This window comes from Xiphophorus maculatus, chromosome 17 (assembly GCF_002775205.1).
Source record: "Xiphophorus maculatus strain JP 163 A chromosome 17, X_maculatus-5.0-male, whole genome shotgun sequence".
Classification (NCBI taxonomy): Eukaryota; Metazoa; Chordata; class Actinopteri; order Cyprinodontiformes; family Poeciliidae; genus Xiphophorus; species Xiphophorus maculatus.
The window spans coordinates 18,763,942-18,778,618 of NC_036459.1; the positions used below are offsets into that span (position 1 = coordinate 18,763,942).

General features: G+C 41.6%; 1 protein-coding gene across 1 annotated transcript in view; it reads left to right on the forward strand.

Moving 5' to 3' along the window:
• podxl (podocalyxin like) overlaps window positions 1-14,605 on the forward strand; it is a 29,610-nt gene extending 15,005 nt beyond the window's left edge. Inside the window, exons 2-8 of the mRNA XM_014472163.2 lie at window positions 5,983-6,543; window positions 8,140-8,312; window positions 8,410-8,430; window positions 10,003-10,123; window positions 10,193-10,254; window positions 10,339-10,458; window positions 11,389-14,605. Of these exons, the coding sequence (XP_014327649.1) occupies window positions 5,983-6,543; window positions 8,140-8,312; window positions 8,410-8,430; window positions 10,003-10,123; window positions 10,193-10,254; window positions 10,339-10,458; window positions 11,389-11,583 (1,253 nt within the window). The 3' untranslated portion in view covers window positions 11,584-14,605. The remainder of the gene's footprint in view (window positions 1-5,982; window positions 6,544-8,139; window positions 8,313-8,409; window positions 8,431-10,002; window positions 10,124-10,192; window positions 10,255-10,338; window positions 10,459-11,388) is intronic.
• Window positions 14,606-14,677: the final 72 nt, after the last annotated feature.

Genomic DNA, 14,677 nt, shown 5'->3' on the forward strand with positions numbered 1-14,677 from the left:
AAGATCTGAAGGAAGAGGAATCAGAACAGGAGCCATGTTTTGATGAAACCTCTCTGGTGGAGCCTTTTGTTCATCCAGATGACCTATCTGATGTTGTCGATCCAGAATACTGTCTCTCCAAAGATTTGCAGGAACAGGTTTTAAAACCGAAGCAAACTTTTGGGGTAGATTTTGTTCTCCCAGGACAACTATTAGATTGGGAGATGGAGGAATTCCAACTGGAGCTATGGCTTGAAGAAAGCGCCCCTGAGGAGGGGCTTTATGTCGTAGCACAACCGGGGGTACAGGAATTCAGGCTGTATCCAAAGTCCAATGACTTTTCAACCACTTTGTCTCCTATAGAGAATGTTTCAGAGTATTCTTCTGATTCATCTGGCATCTCACTGTCTGACGGACGGTGAGAAGCCAGCTTCCTCAGTGGAAACAAAGACGAGATTACAAATTTTGAGAAATTTACAAAAAAAAACTGTATCTACTTTGTGAATGATGAGTGTGTTGTTGGTTTTCTCTTCGGGTGCTCCGGGTTTTTCCCCAAAACAGAAATATGTTCAGTAGACCCAGCGTTCATGTTTTTTGATACTAAAAATTCACATTCACTAAAGTAGGTAACTTTTCTTTTGTAAATTTCTAAAAATTTGTAATTGAGGGGCATTGCATGGCGCCCTGGTTTGAGTGGCGCCCACATACCGAGGCTTCAGACCTCAACGGGCCGTCCTGAGGTGGACTTCCATCCTCGGTTCCTTTGGCGCACGTCTTCCCCTGTTCCTGTCGGATTACTGCCAAATTAAACCACGAACAGTAAAAACGTTCATAATAAAAAATAAAATCAAGAGAAGCATGGTTGGATTCATTGGTGTTTCTATAGCCACTGAGTGCGTGTGTGTGTGTGTATTTTATTGGGGCTGTGTCATAAGGAATGTGTGGGTGAGGTAAAAACAGCAGGATTGATAAGAGGAGAATCAGTCGGTGCTGTCGCCCTCAACAAAACAGATGCATCAGTGACAGCTGGGGTCAGAGGTCATCCCACATATTAACGCACAGAAAAACAACCTGAGAGATTAATTTCTCAGGTATTTTAGAAGAATTTGAAACAGTGTAACTTCGTTAACAGGATAGGTCTGAAGAGGTTTGGAATATTTTAATAATTTTCATATTTTGTATTTTGTGATCTGAATATCAAATCTGAACCGAATTGCAGACATTGAGCTGAGCTGAGGCCTGTGCTGATCCAGAAGCTGTTCTGGGTTCTTCTGGATGAACCGCCAACATAATTGTGGTAGACCTGCCACTCTTAGAAAAGTTTTCTGACTCTCACTGTTGTTCTCTGGAATCTTACAAATGGATCGGTGCCCTTTGTCACTGATTCTGTTCATTACTTTCATGGACAGAATTTCTAGGCGCAGCCAAGGTGTTGAGGGGATCCGATTTGGTGGCCTTAGGATCTCGTCTCTGCTTTTTGCAGATGATGTGGTCCTACTGGCCTCATCAGGTCATGATCTGCAGCTCTCGCTGGAGCGGTTCGCAGCCGAGTGTGAAGCGGCCTGGATGGGGATCAGTGCCTCCAAATCCGAGGCCATGGTCTTGAGCCGGAAAAGGGTAGAGTGCCTTCTCCGGGTCAAGGGGGGTGTCCTGCCCCAGGTGGAGGAGTTCAAGTATCTTGGGATCTTGTTCACGAATGAGGGAAGAAGGGAGCGGGAGATCGACAGGCGGATTGGCGCAGCGTCTGCTGTCAAGCGGGCGCTGTACCGGTCCGTCGTGGTGAAGAGAGAGCTGAGCCAAAAAGCGAAGCTCTCGATTTACCGGTCGATCTACGTTCCCACCCTCATCTATGGTCATGAGCTTTGGGTCATGACCGAAAGAACGAGATCGCGGATACAAGCAGCCGAAATGGGTTTTCTCCGTAGGGTGGCTGGGCTCTCCCTTAGAGATAGGGTGAGAAGCTCAGTCATCCGGGAGGGACTCAGAGTAGAGCCGCTGCTCCTTCACATCGAGAGGAGCCAGTTGAGGTGGCTCGGGCATCTGGTCAGGATGCCTCCTGGACGCCTCCCTGGTGAGGTGTTCTGGGCACGTCCCACCGGGAGGAGGCCCCGGAGAAGACCCAGGACACGCTGGAGGGACTATGTCTCTCAGCTGGCCTGGGAACGCCTCGGGATTCCCCCGGAAGAGCTAGAAGAAGTGGCTGGGGAGAGGGAAGTCTGGGCCTCCCTTCTGAAGCTGCTACCCCCGCGACCCGACCTCGGATAAGCGGAAGAAGATGGATGGATGGATGGATTGTGATCATTTTCAGATAAATCCATCTCAGCAACATAGGGTCTTATTTGTATTGATTCTCTGTAGGCTGGAGAATAACCTTCCGCTTTTAGAAATCTGTAGAGTCTGCTTCTTGTTGTTAGGCAGGTTCGATTGAAAGGATTTCTTCTTCAGGCAGTAATCAGGCTTGAACAGATGAAATGTGGTCAGTCAAAGCTGATTTAGAATTAAAGAATGTGGCAGCTTTTTTTTTTTTTTTTGAAGCTGCTGTAAAAGTGAGTGAGGAAGCATGAATCGTCCCCGGCAGCTGAAGGCGTTTTCTTCCTTTAATAACCTGAGGTGATTTTTCTCAGGAAATGGTTCTGCATGCACTGAATTTTGTTGAATTCTTGGCCTGGTTTCATATTTCCAGGTTGAAAACAAAAACTAAAATGTTTCCATATGCTGAAGCTTTAAAAACACATTTCAGATCCTCAGGAGTTATGAAGAGAAATAAAACATCCTAATGATTCCTTGGACTCATAAATACTCAAATCTCAAATATTTAAAGCATAAGGTCAGATAACAGAGCACACTTTGATTTATCAAAGGAGATTCTCTAAGTGGTGACCTCTGACCCCTCCTGTCCCTCAGTAAGTGTGTTGGAGCAGCTGAGAACTGATGTCTCTGCTCCTCCAGCCTCCACTGGACCCAAACACAATGTCTTCCTGCAGATGTTGAATCCAAATGAGATACAATTTATGGGTCTGAAAATGTTTGCTTTATTACATTTGCCTTTCTTTTTAAATTATTTTAGTTTGTCCTGTTAAATCTACAACCTTTAATGTGTTTTAACTGACGTTTTGATTGACTGCAGAGTGAAAGAAAAAAATATACCCTTTTCTTTTTTTCAAAAGAATAATCTGAAAACCATGTCGTGTATTTCTATACAACCCCCTTCACTTCAATAACCTGAAATAAAATGCAGCGTAACCAACTGGCTTTAGAAGTCAACTAATTAATAACTGATAAATGCTGTGGGTGTTTTTTTTCAGCACAGAAAAAAAAGGACATAAAAATATTTAACTCCACACAGCTGACAGAGTTCAGTGTCACTTTCTTTTCTAACAGCTGAATCAGATAAGAAGCACCTTATCCTGATCCAGTCATCCGCTTCACTGGAGCAGGTGTGCATCAGAGCTCAACAGGACGGAAACTCTCCAGGAATATGGAGTTGGAAATCCCTGGTTTATGTGTCGGAATGGCCCAGTCAAAGTCCAGACCTAAATCCAATTGAGAATTTGTATAGAGCTTTGAAAGTTCACAAACGCTCACCTTTCAATCTGAGGACTTGAGATATTTTTGGAAGAATGTGTAGAAATTTCAGTCTCTAGACATGCAAAGCTGGTAGACTCAGAACAATTTAAAAAAGTTTTTTTTAGAGCAAAAGGAGCTTCTATGAAGGATTGACAAATGCACGCCACACTTTTCAAATTGTCAAACTTGTAGAACAATTTAAAAACCTCTCATTTTCCACTTACTACTTTGTGTTAGTGTGTCAAGTAACATCTTAACAAAACACACTGAAGTTTGTGGCTGTATCAGGAAAAAGGTGAACAGATTCAAATAATCTGAATTCTGTGCTGGCCTATAAGGGCCAATATGGATAGAAAAAAAGGAAAAGTAAATTTCAGCCAAAAACCTCAGAAATGTTCTTGAAATGTTCTAGAATGTTCTAGAAGGAGATAATGCAATACTTTGCGTAATTGGTTTCATAAACAGAGGTCAGGAATGTCACAGATTTGTCCTCCTCTTTATAGATATGAGCTTCATATCATTGGAAAATATTTCTGTAATTTTCTAATTAAATGCCAAAACAATATGGAAGCTTCTTATTGTTGCTTCTAATTCAGAATTCAGACCTGTAGTGGTTTGATTTAGTTTAATTCAGTGTATTTCGTTTGATTAGGACAGTGCACAATAATCTACACCACAGGTGTCAAACTCCAGTCCTCGAGGGCCGCAGTCCTGCAGTTTTTAGATGTGCCACAGCTACAAAACACTGAAATGAAATGTCTTAATGACCTCCTCCTTGTGTAGATCAGTTCTCCAGAGCCTTAATGACCTAATTATTCTATTCAGGTGTGGTGCAGCAGAGGCACATCTAAAAGTTGCAGGACAGTGGCCCTCGAGGACTGGAGTTTGACACCCCTGATCTACACTAACACAATTCATGGCAATGATGTTCCTTTTGGAAAGTTCTCCCACTAAAAATTGTCAATTTCAAAGGACTTTCTTCTTAAAGTAAGATTAAACAAGCAAATAAGTCAACAAATAAATAATCTGGCATGACTGAATTATTTTTAAAAAAATATTGCTTTTTTTGGCTGGGGAAAGGTCCCAGTGTGACTGAGCCACTATACGATGAAAGCCATTGTTTTCTGACCGCAGCGTTGGGTGAGGACTGTTCATGGGTCACTAAAAACAGGTTGTGGTTGTGGGTGGGGCGCCTCCAAGTTTATTGTTTGCAGCTTCCTGCTCTGATTGTTCTAAATAGAAAAACAGAAGACGATGGTGAGCTGAGGTTGATGTCCCAACAAGAGGAGAACCTAGCGCCTTAAAATGAAACAGAGTTCTTAATGAAACAGAAGAACATTAAACATTTGGAGTAAGAGGAGAAAGAGAGACCAAGCCTTTCATTTCTTTTTCACTGACTTAGAAGCTGCAAAGGAAAGGAACATTTTTTTTTACTGACATGACAATCAATGATCAGAATCAAACCAACAATGAATTAACAACGGATAAAATAAAACTAAAACAAACTTAATGTAAATCTGTAGACCACTAATCAATGCAAAGGTGATAATCATTAGAAGATCGCTCAGGCTAAAGTAATCAAAGCTAATTAAAGGAAATGGACTTTAAACCTTTGCCTGTCATGTAAAAAAATATGTAGCCATCCTAAGGTTTGTATTTTTCTATTATATTTTGCTGTAGATATTTAATATAAATTTTAACTAAGTTGTTGTAATGAATAAACTAGAACTTTCTTATTTATTTCCATCAAGAAATGACCCAAATTTTAGTACCTATCTGACTACAATTTGGCAAATATGCCAAAATATGTATTTGGCACATCATATTAGCTCCACATGATGAGAATGTCATCATTTATCACCTCGAAGTTCCCTTGTTTTGTTCAAACCTCTTACGTTTACCTTGGTGTGATCTGACTGCTCAAGTGTTTAACTGCCAGAGCGAGGAAGTCAATTCAGAAGGAACATCACATTCAAACAAGAAGATGCAAAACTTGTCAAAATAAGAAAATCTCTCGTTTAAGCAAGATGAGTTTTATATCCTGTGAGAACAAGAAAGTTCCTCGTTTATTTAGCAGTTGTCAGACAGGAAGGTGGCTCATGAGGGAGGGAGAAGACGTAAGGTAAAGGACATCAGGCAAAGGTCACCAGGACGGGACTCGAACCTGTGACAGCTGCTTTAAGCCCTCCTTACATGGCCACCACCACCACAGCCCGTTGTATTTTAACAACATACAAACACATCTTCCACTGACAGATTATGACGACTTAAACAGGCATAAAGGGAAGGGGGTATGCACAAACCTTCCAGTCAGAAGGATGTAGAGTCCTACTGATTCCCCATCCTCACCCTCAGATATAAAACTCATCACTGGTTTCATATCCTACCCACTCTGCTATTCCCAGCTGGTAATGAGTTTATCTGTTTTACTTGCAGGCATCTGTTCAGAGAGCAGTAACGTTTCCTCCATAAAGCCACTTGAAACAGAGAAATCAGCAAGTACTACAAGTGGTTTAACCACTGCCCCAGCCTCACCAGCATCCAGTAATCAGTCTGAAAAGCCAACGAGCGTAGCCCCATCCACAGGAACAATGACTCAGCAGCAACCCACAACAGTCATCACCAAACCTCCCACTACTGCTACGGCTCTGACAACCGCTACTACAGCACAGTCAAACACCAATGCACAGATATCAGTCATATCTGCCACCAGTTCTGGTGCCATCACTCCTTCAGCCACCACTGTCACCACCGCCATTACGACTGTCATCCCCACCTCGGCTACAGGGTTTCCTGCCAGTAACAGCAAAACAGAGTTGACTACAGCTACTGAGTCCAGCAGAGGCACTACGGCATCGGCCTTAAAACCAAGTGAAAGTGCCGTGAAAAAGACAAACAACACAGACGCTCCTACAGCTGATCCACCCGTGAGGGCAACGTCTCAGAGGAGCCAAGCAACATTGACGACTGCCGGCAGCAACGAGAGCAACAATGCAGGTAAAGCAGCTTTTTGCTCACAATTACCTGAAACACAGCATATGCAACAACTGAGTGGTTGATGTCTCATTTCATGACATCATGTCTCATAAACCACAACTCATGAAGTTAATCTGTTGGTTGAGGAACCAAACAGTGAGGCTTGAGAAGTTGTGGGCTACAATGGTGTGTATGTATCTTGTGTTCATGAGTATTTTGACTCATGAAAAACTTTGCTAGTTATTGCAGTTTCATCCACATTATTTCATCTCTGATGTGTAAAGCCAAAGATGTTTATTGGAAAGAACAGGAAGAGACTTTAAAAATGTATGTTTGACGTCAGATTGGAATTGCAGGAAGAGGAGTTCACTAGAGTGATACCTCACAGTTTAGGATTGTCGTGTATTTAGTTTCTTCTCTTCAACAACCTTCCTATACCTGACAAAGACCACCACCATGTTCACAAGGATGGTGTATTCAGGGTGATGTGCATTTTTAGTTTCCCACCACATATACTTTACTTCAATCAAAGAGATCAATTCTTCTTCAGGAGGTTTACTGGGTCCAACTGATTGACTTGTGGCAGATGTCTTACAGCTTGATCTCAATGGCTGCTTTTCTCTTACTGCTCTTTCATAAAGGCCAGATTTGTGGAGTTGTCAGCCAATAATTACTGTGTCATCTCAAACCCGAGCTATGGGTCTCTGCAGCTCTGTATTTAGTTCCATCGCTTTTCTGTCCCTGCTGGACAACATCCCCACACCATGACGTGACTACTACCATGTTTCATGATGTGGTGCAGATTGTGTTTTGAGAGTGATGTGTGATTTAGTTTGAGTTAGCTAGTTTACCATCTAAGCCAGAATGTTCAGTTTTGGTCTCATTTGACCAGTGATATAAACTTGGACTTTTTATCAGACGGTACTTGAGGGTTACTCGTCTCATCTGTAAATAAATTCTAGCTGAAGCAGAACCTGGACACTGCAACAGGAAATTCACCAAGGACAGGCTGAGAGGTTTGGTCTCAGTGGGGTAAATGTTTTCAGACAGCAGTAGTTTTCTTCATTAAGCAAACTACCACAACTTAGCTATTTGTGGACTGAGCGTCAGAAACGTGACTTTTTTTTACTCTGTCTCTCTAAATTGTCCCTCGGTGTGAGTGTGTGTCCCTATGTTGCCCTCTGATGGACTGGAGGATGTACCCTTCCCTCTACCCCATGACCTCTGGGGATAGGCAACCCCTTTGCAACGATAAGCCGGTACAGACAATGGATATATGGCATTGGGTGTCTTCACCTTCTCCTCAATATCATTGTTATCTTTTGTTTAATGAGAAAAACAAGTTTATGTAAACTTAAACCACAAGAGGTAACTTAAAAGTTATCTCTTTTCCAGAGATAGCTAAAAATCACTAGACATTAATATCTGAGCATTTTGTTCCTGAAAAAGCTACACTGTTCTATTCTGTCTCACACGACTCCCCTCTCAGGATCAGTCTCTTACCTTCATTTCTTAGTAATACTCCAAGTAGGCGAAATCCCATTTTATCTCTTCCTCCATGTCATAAGAATACAATCTTTACCAATCTTTACCAGTCACTGTCCTTTCTGATCAAAGGTCCCACCACACAGACTATGACCACACCTTCAAACTCCAACCAGGTCCCAGAGAGGAGCTTCACCTCCAGCCAAACTCCGACTGTAAAAGACTCTCATGTCATCACTAAAAGCCTGACCACTGCAGATACAACACAGGCTGGGGGGACTGAGACAAACACTGAGACATTTATGGTAAGTTGGACAATGCTGCCCTTCATCAGCTGGTTCAATCCTGGACAAAACACACAAATTAACTATTTGCTTGACATATGTCTTTGTTCTCTTGCAGTTTTCTCTGAGCGATTCAGAGGTAAGATTTACGTTTTGACTTGTATCATTAAGCCTTAATCAAACCATTATGATGGTTTCTATTCATGCAAATAAAAAAAGAGGCAGTGAACACAATCCTGAGCCATTGTCCCGTCAGCCCACACCCTTCCCACTCCGTTTTTAGGTCTCCCTGGTTTTTGAAGACTTGATGCAAGAGAACTACAGCGAAACAATGCTACATTTATTTGAGGAACAGCAGTTCTGAGTGGTCATTCTGGAAAAGAATGGCCACTCTAAACTTCCATTTTTACTGCAGACATGCTATCTGCATATTAAATCATAAGAGTTTTGCCCAAAGGAGAGAAGTTCATTGGCGTTCCTACTGAGAGGCTGGTTTCTTTGTATGGCATTATCTCCTGAAAAGATAGCTGTTTAAATCCTGGTTCAGATTTTTAGTATTTGAACATCACTGTTGCTATGCATAATAATATAATATGCGGGAGTTATGAAAAAAGTACCTGTGGAGTGGAAGTACTATAATGTATAATAATGAGCTTTATTTAACCAGATACAAACCTCAATGAGATCTAATATCTCATTTCTCAAGACAGACCTGGCAACATAGCAGCAGTGTAGAAGTATCAGCATTTCTATTCATACAGCGACATACGTATATAAAATCAGCTAATAAAAATCATGTCAGACTACCAGAAGCAGTTATGATCATAACTCTGTTTTTCATGGCCTTTCAGCACAGCTTTTAGCTCAGAGCTTCTCTCACTGTCTTGCTGAAAGTCAGCTTATGGATTTTGCTTCAAATTCATTTCTGAAGCAAAATCTAAACAGTGGGAAGACATTCAAGTCTTCAATTCTGCGTTGAATTTATAGGTTTGGACTTTGACTGGGCCATTCTAACACATAAATATGCTTTGATCAGAATCATTCTAATGAACCTCAGCCCCCAAATCGGACGTTTTGCAACTCTGGCTTCATTGTGTCAGATCACCCCGCTGAAGACCTCAGAGTTTGGTTTTGAAAAGCTGCCTGATGGTGACAGTTTTAGAAAAGATGGAACATTTTTTTTTTTTTAATGAAAGTTACATACTGCAGCTTTAACGTTCATCCAATAGAGTGGGGGTCCTTAAAACCAGGCCTCCAGGGCCAAGATGTCCTCAACACGCCTCGATCAGATGACTGAATGACCTCCACAGTGCAGCTTAGTTCTGCTAATGACCTGATTATTTGACCCAGGTGTGTTACCCTGCAGGATTCTGGCCCTGGAGGCCTGGATTTGAGGATCCTGGCTCTAGAGCGGGAAGCAGTGAAGTCTGCTATAAAAAGAATCAAGGTTTCCAACAGCAGGGTGGAAAAACACCTCAGTAGAAACCTTTCCTGCCTGTCTCCAGCTTCCTTTGTTCCCACATCTTATTTATATTCCCAGCCTTGTCTTTGACTGACAAACATACCACAGGACCTTCGCTAACAGAAACAATCTGAACATGACAGCACAGGAAGACCTAACTTCCGCCGTCACCTCTGACCGCCCAGTCCTGCCTCTGCCTCTCATTCCTTTTCAGCTCATTCACTGACGCATTGCATTTTCACTTTGCAGTCAGCGAAAAACAAAACTCTGGTGCAATTGTGCAAGAGCATCATGTCCAGCCTGCGTAACGGAACCTGCCTCGTTACGCTGCTGAACAACGGGAGTAAGATTGGCAGTTTGAAGATTGAAGGTAAAACAGCCTCCACCTGTTAGTCCGTCACAGTAAACACCTTTTATTTAAACTCCTGATATCTTGCAGTCGACTTCAATCTGGTACAGGAGCAACTTTCAAAACTCAACGCAGAAATAAAACCTGCTGAAGTATGTATTGTTTTGTTGGTGTCGTATTCCAGGGCTTGTGTGCCAGACGTAGAAATTAACCTCTTTTGTTTTGTTGATTTGGAGGAACCGACAGACAACAAAACCCTGACAGCCATCCTGGCCTCCTGCGGAGCCCTCCTCATCATGATCATCATCCTGGGCGTCTGCGTGTCCCAACGCCGCAAGCCGTACAACGAGAACCAGGTAGGCGCTAAACGTTTACGTCGCTGTCGCCTGTTCAGCTGACATCAAACAGAGAGAGAAAAAACATTCGATTCAACTCCATTAACTGCAAATAACGCAGTGTTAACATTTTTGATGCTACTGTCACACCTGAATGTCCCCAGAGTGGAACCATCAAGGATGTTTCTGTTCTATTCTAAAATCCTGATTTAAGATCATGTGTGGAGAAGATTAAAACCAAGACTAGTTTAATAAAAGTAATGCACATAGAATTAACCAATGATTATTGAGTTAGAAAACCAGAAAACAATTCTTTAATCTATTACTCTTTTTACATTGCTTTATATTTTGGGTGACGCTCATTTGTCTCATTTTCCATCAGAAACAAGTTTCTTCATAAAATTAAAATAATAAAAAATAAAAAAAAATTAGAACTTATAATTATGGATTTAACTGCCCTTGTGAAATTATCACTGTGTTAAATTTCACTGCTGCGACGGACTGGCGACCAGTCCAGGGTGACCCCGCCTCTCGCCCGAAACGTTTGCTGGAGATAGGCGCCAGCATTCCTCCCGACCCCTCTAGGGTCAAAGGTGTTAGAAAATGGATGGATGGACAAAATAACACTGTTGTGTAACCAACAAGTCGGGTACATGTTTATCAGACATTCAGTTTACTTGAATGATTTACTTTCTAAAAAGAAATGAAGACTATCGGTCTGAATTAGTGAAGGAATGCTCATCCGTTTTACTGAACTCATGAATTATGTATAAGTATTATCCAGATTTCATTAGATTGTTGTGAAACTGTTCTCTTAATCTGAGAACAATCTGGTTTAAGTTCAAACTGGAGCAGGAGATTTTAGACATACAGACTAACCGTCTTGGCAGTTCCATCACTGACCTCGAAAGCCCAACCATTCTCAAAGACTTCGTCTTCTCCTCTGTGCAGCTGCACCTGACCGAAGAGCTGCACACAGTGGAGAATGGTTACCATGACAACCCCACACTGGAGGTGATGGAGGTGCAGCCAGAGATGCAGGAGAAGAAGATGGCGCTGAACGGGGAATTCAGCGACAGCTGGATCGTCCCCATCGACAACCTGATGAAGGAGGACGCTCCCGACGAGGAGGACACCCACCTGTGAGGACGAGGCGGCTGGACCCGGGTTCCACCCACTCCCACACCACACCGCTGGTGTTTGAAACAGTGGCAAAATCTAACATACTGGATTAAATTGAAAAACTTCACCAAATCAATCACTGTCTATGACATTTCTCCAAAAATCTGCCATGGTTGACATTCTGCTCCCCCAGCCCACCCTGTAGGTATATCAGTGAGTCTCTGACAAACAATTATGCCTTTTGAAAACCAGCTAGAATGTCTGCTCAGAGAGTTAGAAATATGTTATGGAAAACTCACTCATGTGCCGCCCATTCTCACACGCCGCTCTGGGTGAAGAGCCACGCTCTCTCTGCATGTCAAAAACCACCACAGCCCACTCACAAAAGCATCAATCACTTACCGCACTTGTAATTTACAAAAAGCAACGGGACGGAAAAGCCCGGAAACGTGGTTCTGTTCCCGGTCCGGCTGGGTAACCGTGTTTCTGATCTCCTCGGCTGGTCCAGAGTTTTATCTTAGACGAACTCAGGATACTTTAAAGCATTCTGATGATCCGGAAGAAGGCTGAACAGATCCAGCTGAGTACTAACATCTCACCTGAGGAAGCCCAGCCTGTACAGGCATGGCAGATCAGTAGGAGTCACAGATTACTGACAAGGTCACATGTGAATATTATGCTTTTTAGCCCCTCATTTATTATGTTTTCAATCAATTAAGACAGAACACTGAATATTTAATCATATATTTTATGAAATATTGATGAAATATCTGCTCTCATGCAGTAGGAGTTCATGAGTGGAAGTTGCCACAAAGTGTTCTGCAAATAGAGGCTCGATTGCCAACTTTTGCAATGTCTGCTTGCTTTTATTATATGTTTTGTCAGATTATTTGATAATTCATTTGAAAGTTACAGGGTTTAAAAATCAAGAGCTCTCTGACAATCAGATCTTGTTTCAGCTTTGGATGGGATCGTTTTGTAGCACTGACAGACTGAGCTCCCAGGAACGTGCTTTAGGAATTAACCAGTAAAAAAAAGACATCACTGAGCTGTTCAAATATTCACATAGGATCAAGGTTAAATAGAACGAGCATCAAATTTTCATAGAAATGTAAAATATTACTTTGCACCTGCCACCTTTAGCTGCTGTTGGGTTTAAGTGATCCTGTTGAGCTGCAACGTAACTTCATCTAATACTGCAGATGAGAACTACCAGTAGAACCGCTTCCAACTCCACACAGTCATGAATCTATTAATCATGAATGTGATACAGAAACAAAATGGAAAAAGAGACAACACTGAAAAAATAAAGAATTGTTTTACATCTAAAATTATATCTGACGACGATCCAATGTCAGAACTAGTAAATCCGTGGCCTTGTACCTCACAAATTTCTGAGACATGATCCGGGTTACGTCCTGTTAGGAGGCAGAGCAGGGAATGCCCCAGATATTTGCTCTACTCATCCTGGCCGTATTCAGATGTCAGTGTCTTATTTTGCCCTACCCACTCATGGAGAACCACTTGGTACCATTCTTAGTCCCAAATTGTTCTTCCTCTGTACCCTTTTCAGCTCTTATTTAAGAAAACAAGATTTTAGTTCCAAAAGTGTCCAGATGATACTCAGTGATGATGAACTACTAAAATGACTTCCAGGTTATAGCATGGAGCCTCCCATTAACTATCTGGAGCTGTTCTCTTTTAAAAGAGTCACAATCTTAGAACGCCGAACATTCTAAGATTGTTGTAAGGGGAAAATCGGGGCAAAAAAAATTGTGTAGTGTGAACAGGGCTTTAAATGAGATGGATAGTTCAAACTGAGGGTTCTGTTGAGCAGGTAATATCTTACCTGCAGCGGACAGTTCTCTGAACACCTCCGCTGCTGACAGACCACACCAGAGCCTGAACCCACGTGGTCCAATCAGGTTTTCTACAACTCTACTGACACCATGTCACAGTGGCATTCATCTGGTATTAACAAGTAAAAATTAATTACACATTCAATTATTTGTATATTTTTAAAAAAGCTCCAATTTACCAACAATCTGTACCCACATAAGTCTCACGCGAAACAAAGTGAAATGAGATAAATTCATCCAACCTGACTAAACTATCCATGAAGTAATCAAATAAACAACTAAAGTGTCAGAGTGGTTTGACTAAATACCATCTTATTGGATTCATTTTTCTCCAGATGAGGCCAGAAAAGCGCATGAAGAACTCCTTCATGGACATAACTAGAGCTGCACAATATATGGAATGCAAATTCATAACCACAAACTGTTGGGATGCATTTGGTAATGGAAAATACAGGATAACTGTAATCATGACCATCAGTAAAATTCTCACACAGTGGAATTAAATGCTTTCCTGACATTGTGCAGTTCTGGTAAAGACAATATGTAACACATGTTGCAAACAAATTTAGAATGTAGAATTACCATCAGAATTTTGAGACAAATTGTTCCAAATGGATAGAAAAGCGTTTAGTTTCCAGTGAAAAGCTGACCTGCTTCTGTGTTTATTTAAACTGGAGATGTTGCGAGTTAAGAAATCACCTGCTGCCCACTGGAGAAGAAAACAACCCATTTTCTCACAATATGAGAAAGCCTGTACATAGCTGTAGAATTCATGTTGATTTTTTTAAAAGATGCTGCTGATATTAAAGAAATCAAATCACATTTATTCGGAGATGATCACACAGAGATCAATTATTTTTTTCTACAGTTTCGATCTTTTTCAACCAATCAAGAACTTAATGTATATTGACTTTCTAGCTACACATATAGAGGAAAATCAGGCACTTTGGGCTCTTCAGTCCAAGGCCCCCATTCCGCTGTTATTTTTTTGTGTGTAAAATGTCACTTTTTTTTATAGATGTGCTACTTTCACCAGACTATGTTAGCATTCTTTAATGTATTTATGGTTTGTTTGCTGCTGAAGGCGAACAGGGGTCTGACACACTGGAAACTGTAAATTGTTGATGGCTTTTGCCATCGTCTTCTTGTATCTGTTCAGATTTGAAAATAAAACCCTTTTTTTTTTTTTCCTATTTTCTTGTGCGGTTCCTCTGTAATGCCCCAACAGAGCCACCAGGGGGGTGGAAAATAACCAACAG